Here is an 8,394-nt window from a genome sequence, read left to right as displayed (position 1 = left end):
AAGTGCGTGTGCATGTGTGTGCTCCAGCTGCGGCGTCCGGTGCTCACAGTACAGAGCGGCGAGCGTGTTCACTCATTAACAGACATATCAAGCACATACAGTAGATTCATCCATGTTGTAGCATGTATCAGTACTTAATCCTTGATGATGACCGAATGCTATTCTATTGCATGGCTAGTCCACATTGCGTAAATCCACATCATGGTGGGCATTTGAGTTGTTTACCCTTCTGGGTTATTAGGAATAATGCCGCTGGGGAACTAAGTATTTTAATTTTTGAGGCTATTGCGAATGGAATTGTTTTCTCATTCTTTTGGATTGTTCATTGGTAGGGTATAGAAATAAAATTAATTTTGTACATTGATCTTACTAGTATAGTCTGTAACACTGCTGTACTCATTTATCAGCTCTAATAGTTTTTGTATGTGTGGATCCCTTAGAACTGTCATTTTAGGAAAGTCAAAAGCAAGAAGAGAAGGGCCCTCATTGAAGTTGTTTACCGAAGGAAGGAAGGAAGGAAGGAAGGGAGGGAAGTAGGGAGGAAGGGAGAAAAGGATGAAGGGAAGAAGGGAGAGAGGGAGGGAGGGAGGGAGGAAGGGAGGGAAGGAAAGCAGTGAGTGACAATGCTGCACTTCTGAGAGTCCAGGGGGACAGGGGAACTTACCCTTTCGAGTCACCGGGCTTGGGCGTCGGCACCTTATCTTCTTAGGGGTGGACTTGGTGGTGGGCTTGGCCGTGGTGGGAAGGACATCAACTACAGAAAGCAAGCAAGACACAGACCTTAGCCAGGTGAACAGCAGGTGGATTGAGAGACAAGACCTAACACTGCACCTCTTCCTCCGGTACTGAAGTCCTCGTGACCATTCTCTGGGCTGCTGCAGAGCTTGAGAGTCACAGAACAATAAATGCTTCTCCAACTCTCAGACCTATCAGACCTCTCTGTGGGCCTGGGGTCATGGGTCAGCTCGGTGTCCTGAGGCGCCGAGGAGTGGCGTGAGCACTGGATGTCATTGCATCCAGCCTTCGCTTTCGTAGGTTGAGGAAAGACATTTCGCTGAAATGATTTTCCATAAAACGAGAGGAGAGGGAAGGGGGTGACCCAGGAACTTAAACTCTAGTCAAGGGGACAGAGTGGCAGCCAACAAACTGGTCACTTTGAGGCTGGCTTCTTGCATATAAAAGCAGCCCTTCAGACCCTCGTGACCCTGTGCCTCCGTGGGGAGGTGGTGGGGACGTGCCCTGCCTGCTCCAGGAACCTTCGAGAAGAGCCAGCTAAATAGAATGAACACTTGCTAGGCTCTCCCGTGAGCGAGTGGCAGCGCCCAGCACTGCATCTGGAGCTCCCTGAACCCCACAGCTTTGGGGGTGGGCACGATTGGCCCATCTTACCCCCGGGGGAAGCCCCGGCACAGGGAGCTGAAGCCACTGGCCCAAAGTCCGAGGCAGTACACAGCAGAGCCGGGAGCTGAGTCCAGAGGCTCCCTCTCTAGGCTCTCGCTGCGCCACCCTGTGCAGATGTTTGTGCACAAAAAGCGAAGCTCACCAGGCTGACCCGAGGCCCTGGTCACCAGCCTGTGGGGACGCGAGTGTGGCAGGAACAATACCACCGGCTTCTAGTGCCCCGGGAGAGTGCGAGGGGCCTGGCCTCTGCGAGGGGTCACCGCGCTTTGCTATCCCCTCATCCTCGGCCCTGGGATGTCCATTCCCCTCACTTCATACCCAGGAGGCGCAGAGGGCGCTCAGCGGGCCCTGGCGAGCGGCAGGGGGCGGCCCTGCAGGACTCGGCGCCTTGGCGGGCCGGCCCGCTGCTCTGGGTCTGGTGGGGGTTGTGGACAGGCTTGTCCACTTTAATTTCTTGTCCAGAACAGGTCCCCTTGATTCCTCCTGATCCCCCAGCCCCTGCCCAGTTCAGTCTCCCCCTTTCCTGCTCTTTGAAAGGGACAGGCCTTATGACCCCCATGGTGCACATAAGGCAGTGACGGCGAACCTTTTGAGCTCGGCGTGTCAGCATTTTGAAAAACCCTAACATAACTCTGGTGCCGTGTCACATACAGAAATTTTTTGATATTTGCAGCCATAGTAAAACAAAGATTTATATTTTTGATATTTATTTTATATATTTAAATGCCATTTAACAAAGAAAAATCCACCGAAAAAATGAGTTCGCGTGTCACTGCTGACACCCGTGTCATAGGTTCGCCATCACTGGCGTAAGGGGCCTAGATCCTTTCTCTATCCCGCTCCCCCTTCCTCCTTCAAAGAGCCCTGTCTTTCTGGTGGGAGTTGGGCTCAGCTCTGGCTCCCTCGCCCCGGGAGATGATATGGCACCTGCTTCTGGGGAGGCCCTGCCATCCCGGGAGCGGGGTGGGGGGGCTTTGGAAACGTGAAAACAAGAGTGCGTGGGTGGTTGTGGGAGCTTCTGAAAGCCACTTGTGCTGTTTCACCATCCACCTTTCTCAGCCCCTCACAGCGCATGAATGGAAAGATGTGTCTTACAGAGGCAATAACAATAAACCAAACCGAAACCCCAAGCCCCCCAAAGCCGATTTCCAATACAGGAATCAGTTAGCAGCCCCCACGGCATGCTCAGCTGCTGCCCAGAGACCTCACCGCCTCCCACCTCCTGATCCAAGGCCCGCGGCTGGTGAGATGCCACAGGGCCATCGCTCTGTTTTCTGCCTTCCTCACTGTGCTGCCGTCCCCCAATGTCCCTGCTCAGCCCATGCTGAGTGGTTGAATCCCTGGGACCCCCCTTGCTACTCTCAGTGCCCCCCTGTGAGAAGGACAGCAGGAGCCTTTCAGGGGTTGGCATTCTGGTCAAGGGCACATGCCCAGGTTGGGGTGATCATGCAAGAGGCAGCCGATCAGTGGTTCTCTCTCATCAATGATGTTCCTATCTTTCTCCCTCTCCCTTCCTTTCTGAAATCAATTATATATATATAACATTACAGTCATAATTTTATCTGGATTACATTTTGAAATGATACTGTTCACAAATCGGGTTAAATAAAACATATCATTTAAATTAATTTCATGTGATTCTTTTACTTTTTTTAAACGTGGCTATCAGAAAATTTCAAATTACATCTGTGACTCACGATATATTTCTACTGGACATGCTGACTTAACTCATGAGGACTGTAGCGCCGGAGGACTGGAAGCTGGAGGGGGTCGTTCGTGGAGGCCATAGCAACCCATGACACAGATGAGAAGACTGAGGCCCATTGAGGGGAGAGGAGCGACCCGCCCAAAGGCACACAGTGGATTTGCAGCTGAGCTTGGGGTCCAGTTTCCTCATTCCCCGCATCTCTGGGTGTGGGTTTGGCCCACATGCAGAATGCGAGGGCATCTGCCCCTCCACTGCCTGTGTGCTCACTGGGAGGGAGGTTCTGAGGCCATGGGTAGGCCCCAGGGCTCAACCCAATCCAGCCACAGCCGCAGGGGGCATGGTGTGGCCGAAGGACAGCGTCATTCTGTCCCTATAGGAAGCAGCGATGCTTCTAAGCATCTCATTTTCAATGGGAATCATAATAGTACCAACCTCCCAGGAGGGCTGGCAGCATTAAGCGAGATAAGTACATAAACACTCGCCTGTGCTTGACCTTGGGTCAGTCTCAGAATATATTTTCTGTTACTATTAGCTGTAGCGCGATTGCTCCGGGCCATCATCCCTCCCAATGGTGAGGCTTAGAGTTGGGCTTGCTGAGTGGGGTGGCCCCCATGCCTGGCACACAGTAGGCACTCAATGCTGTCGAGAACACTGAGCCAGGGTCTTACCCACAGTCAGCTGAGTTCCCTTCCCGAAGGTCAGCTCGGGGGACCCGATGGTCATGCAGAAGTAGACACCGCTGTCTGCAGGCTGCACACTTCTGAGAGTGAGAACGGACTGGGTTGCCGCGTGACTCACATTTAGCTTCTCCTGCTTCACATCCTTGCCATACACAGCTGTTTTAGAATCCGCGAAGGCCAGGAACTCATAGTGACTGTCCCTGCTTGGGGCCTGGCGCTGTCTCAGCCAGTAGATGCGCAGGTTTTGGGAGGTTTTGGCTTCACAGACTAGCTTCACCTCTGTGTTGGTCTGAGCCACCTGCTTCCCAGGGGCCTGCTGGAGTACGGAGCTGCCGTGGAGAGCTATAAGAAGCAGAAGGAGCAGAGACCATCAGCTCATTTTCCTGGCCTCAGAGTCACCCGAACCGAGTATCTAAGGAAAAGCCGTGGAAGAACCTGCCCAGTTGCAGGGTCTGGAGGCGGTTGTAAGTTAGCGGGTGGTTCCTGGACTCAGGAGCTCGAACACCCCACCTCCCAGGAGACCATCTGTGAGGCGGGTGTTCACTCTGTCCAGCTTTACAAAGGGGCAGGGGAGAGCTGCCATTTGCTGACTGCGTGCTCATAAACCTGCTCTTTGCATAAGTATCTCAATTGAGCCTCAAACTTATTTTAGGATTTTTTATCTCCATTACACAGATGAGGAAACCGTGTCATGAAGTTACTTGTTCAAAACCCCCTCGACAGCTAGTAAGTGACCTGGGATTCCAACTCAAAGATTCGCCCTGGCCAGGTGGCTCATTTGGTTGGAGTGTTGTCCCATGCCACAAAAGGTTGCCGGTTCAATTCCCAGTCAAGGCACATACCTAGGTTGAAGGTTTGACCCCCGGTCTGGATATATCCTCTGGTGAGGATTTAAAAAAGCCCAAAACTCAAATATTCAAAGTCACATGTGTGGTCTCTTTCACCTTGCCCTGCTGCAACTCACTCTATAGACCAGGGATCCTCAAACTTTTTAAACAGGGGGCCAGTTCTCTGTCCCTCAGATCGTTGGAGGGCCGGACTATAGTTTAAAAAAAAAACTATGAACAAATTTTTATGCACACTGCACATATCTTATTTTGAAGTAAAAAAACAAAACGGGAACAAATACAATATTTGTATTTGCATGTGGCCCGCGGGCCGTAGTTTGAGGAGCCCTGGTATAGACCTTCAACAGGCTCCAAGAAGCAGAAGGAGACCCAGGCAAGCTGGGAGAGGCACACAGAATCACAGGCGGAGCACAGGGCGGGGCTGGCCTACCTCAGAGGCCCAGCTACAGCGTCTGGACACGGATGACAACCAGCAGTGGCACTCACTCCCCTATGGTGGCTAATGACCATCCCTCCCCAACCCAGCCATCGCTAGCTCCCTGGATCCCCTTCCTGAGTGGCAGGACAGACCCCAGAAGCAGGGCCGGGAGTTCACTTTAATCACAGACAGGAAGCGCTGTAAGTAGGGGATTCTTCTCGGAAAATGGGAGCAGAACTCAGCCCTGGCCTTGAACCCAGCCGCCACCCCGCACCAGTGGTGGGACCACAGGCAAGACACGGAGCCTGTCTCTTCTCTTTAAAAAGAGGGCGGCTTGCCCTAGCCAGTTTGGCTCAGTGGATAGAGCGTCGGCCTGCGAACTGAAAGGTCCCAGGTTCGATTCCGGTCAAGGGCACATGCCGGGGGTTGTGGGCTTGATCCCCAGTAGGGGCATGCAGGAGGCAGCCGATCCACCATGATTCTCTCTCATCATGGATGTTTCTATCTCTCTCTCCTTCTTCCTTCCTCTCTGAAATCAATACAAATATATATATATATAGAGGGCGGCTTGTCCGGCCTGTGCGGTTTGGGGGACGTGCAGAGGCAGCCAACTGATCTCTCTCTCACTGATGTTTCTGTCTCTCTCTCTAAAAATCAATAAAAACATATTAAAAATAAATAAATAATAAACAAATAAATAAACAGGGCGCGGCTCCAGGCCGTTGCTCTGACTGCCGCTGAGAGTTAAGGTGTCCCAGAGAGCAAGCTGTCAAGTACTGTACGTGGTAAATCACCATCCGCGTGTCCGGGGGTTGCCACGGCAGCAGGTGAAATTTTATCGAGGAGGGTTAGTGTGGGTCTTTTGCGGTGAAGTCCAACAGACTGGATCTGACTTAGGGAGCCTTTCATTCCAGCTGTCGGGTGGAGGGAGAGTGGGCAGAGCCCCAGAAGCATTGAGGCACAGGCCTGGGCGAGCAGGAGAGGCCAGAGAATGGTGTGTGTGTGTGTGTGTGTGTGTGTGTGTGTGTGTGTGTGCCGCGCGCACCCGCACGCACCCAAGAGGAGCTGGCTTATGAGGTGGTGGCCCGTATTCACAATCCTACCTACACTTGTTCTTGGACTCCATGGCCCCAGAGCCTTTCCTAATACTGTTGAAATGCACATAAACTCTGACTCCACTCACAGGCCGCTCTGAGCTTCCGCTTGCATCAAGAATGAAATGATGGCACCTGGGGCCCGAGCGGTCACTGGGCCTTTGCTTTTCTCCCCAGATAGCCTCCTGCCTTGTCAGCAGCATAGAGGTTCTGTCCTGTTCTGGGTCGCTGACTTTTCGGCGGAGATAAGAAGCATCAAAAATGCCAATATTTACTGAACCGGGCCAAGCACAGTGCAGGAATAATCTCATTTAATCCTCGCCAGATCCTGTCTCACACCCATTTTACACACCAGGAAACGGAGGCTCAGGAAGCGTAAAGACATGTTCAAGGTCACACAGCCTGTAGGTGGTGGGTTCAGATTCAAACCCCGGTCTGCAGCTCCAGAACCTGAGCTTTTTGACACTCGCTGAACTGAGAAAACCTGTGGTTCCAGGATCGTGGTCATGTGCTTGTGTGCACATAGTGGGGCCACAACTACACAGACTCAAAGACCTTCCAAGAAAGACCCTAAGTGACTCCTCAGGGGTACAAAGGTCAGAAGGGGTGCCAGCTGTTCGTGTCCCTGCCCCCACCTGCACCCAGACACGAAGACTTCCTGGTTGAGACACACCCTGGTCTCTCTCTGGTGACCACTTGCTGGGGCTGAACATCCAGCCATGGCCGAACCCCTAACCTAGGTGCCAGACACCTAGCCAGGCCTTGCCACATGTGTGGTCTCACTAACCCATTCTCAGAGGTACCTGCTGCTTCTAAAACGATGGGCAATAACGTAGTAGCTTTGAATGGCCTGGATCGGCTTCTACTTCAGACGCTATTGAGCTCCCTGGGCCAGAGCCGGGCGGGCAGGCCTTGTCGCCCCTGGAGGGATGTCCGGCTTTGGGCTTTTGGGCCAGGGAGACCGACCTCAGGTTAGTGGGCAGTTTGGGGGGCGGAGGGGCTTCTTCTAAAAGGTAGTGTGACTGCGCTGAGCCAGAGGGACAGCAGAGACTCCCCGCTCCATCTACGTCTGGGTTTCCAACCCTAATACTGTCAGGTGCTGGAGTCACGCTGCACACCCGGCCCCAGGGAGTATAGGGAACAGGGGCCCTGAGGGAATACCCGGCCACACCTGCCGGAGAACTGGCAGCAGCCTGCCATTGGCCAGGTTGTACTCTATAAACTTGCCCGGAAGGAATAAAGATGTGTCTACAGAACCCGGGCCAAGTGTGGGACACCCAAACCCGCCCGGGCCTCTGGCACCGCCTGGGATCACATCACGGCCTTGTCCCTGAACAAGGGCATTTTCCTTCCTCTCTGGATATCCTTACTCCTTCCCTCTTCTTCCTTCCCATCTCCGTCCTTCCTTCCTTTCCCCTCTCCGTCCTTCCCTCCCTCCCTTCCTCCCCTCTTCCTGCCTCCCCTTCTCCTGGCTCTAGGCTTTTGGGCAGAGGTGGCTCAGCCCTGGGGCTCCCCAGGTCCCTGGGAGAATGAGCTCCCTGGGGGAATTTCCTTTCCACCCGCAGGGACAGTGCCTGCCGAGCGGCCCCTGGGTGTCCCACAGCCGGGGCTTCCCTGCAAGGCCCCGTGCCCCCCAGTCTCCCCACCTACCTGCCAGCTGCACTGCGAGGAGGAGCAGCCAGAGCCAGAGCCGCATCTTGGCGCCTAGACACCTGGTCCCCGCGGGGCCCTGCAGAGACTGTCCTGGGGTGGGTGCAAGCTGCGAGCCGGGGGCGGGGCAGGGGAGGGAGGGCGGCTCCAGGGAGGAGGCGGGACCTGGTGAGAGTCTGGTGTGAGGATAACAAGGTCTCCACCCTCATCCTCTCTGCATTTCAAAGGTCTTCATTCCCTTTCCAAGACTCACACTAGGACCCCCTGCTTTCTGGTAAGGGGGTGATACCACTGTCCCCGGTCAAGCCCTTGCACATGTGTGGTCGCCTCCATGACTCCATGTGACAGTTCAGGCAACTGAGGCTTGAAGAGGTCGGGGTGTTCAAGGTCCCCCAGGAGCGAGCGGTGGAGTGGAACCCCAACTCAGTCACTTCTTTTCTTTCCGAGCAGCTATTGTGAGCCTCCTGGGTGCCCTCTGCTCAGTGGGACTGGAGTGACCAAGACCAGGCCCCACCCTCAAGGGTGCACACTGTGGGGGACAAAGGGAGGTTTACTAACTGTGCCACACAGTGTGATGCTTGAGGAAGGTAAGCTG

General features: G+C 54.0%; 1 protein-coding gene across 2 annotated transcripts in view; it reads right to left on the bottom strand.

The window, feature by feature from the left end:
* CD8B (CD8b molecule) overlaps nucleotides 1-7,873 on the bottom strand; it is a 13,684-nt gene extending 5,811 nt beyond the window's left edge. For both annotated transcript variants that reach the window (XM_015564108.1, XM_015564109.1), the window contains exons 1-3: nucleotides 7,800-7,873; nucleotides 3,778-4,131; nucleotides 665-754 (exon numbers count right to left, since the gene is read on the bottom strand). In XM_015564108.1, the coding sequence (XP_015419594.1) occupies nucleotides 665-754; nucleotides 3,778-4,131; nucleotides 7,800-7,845 (490 nt within the window). In that variant the 5' untranslated portion in view covers nucleotides 7,846-7,873. The remainder of the gene's footprint in view (nucleotides 1-664; nucleotides 755-3,777; nucleotides 4,132-7,799) is intronic.
* Nucleotides 7,874-8,394: the final 521 nt, after the last annotated feature.

Source organism: Myotis davidii, unplaced genomic scaffold (assembly GCF_000327345.1).
Source record: "Myotis davidii unplaced genomic scaffold, ASM32734v1 scaffold339, whole genome shotgun sequence".
Classification (NCBI taxonomy): Eukaryota; Metazoa; Chordata; class Mammalia; order Chiroptera; family Vespertilionidae; genus Myotis; species Myotis davidii.
The sequence above is the reverse complement of the archived record's forward strand: the minus strand, read 5'-3'. Positions and strand labels throughout refer to the sequence as shown.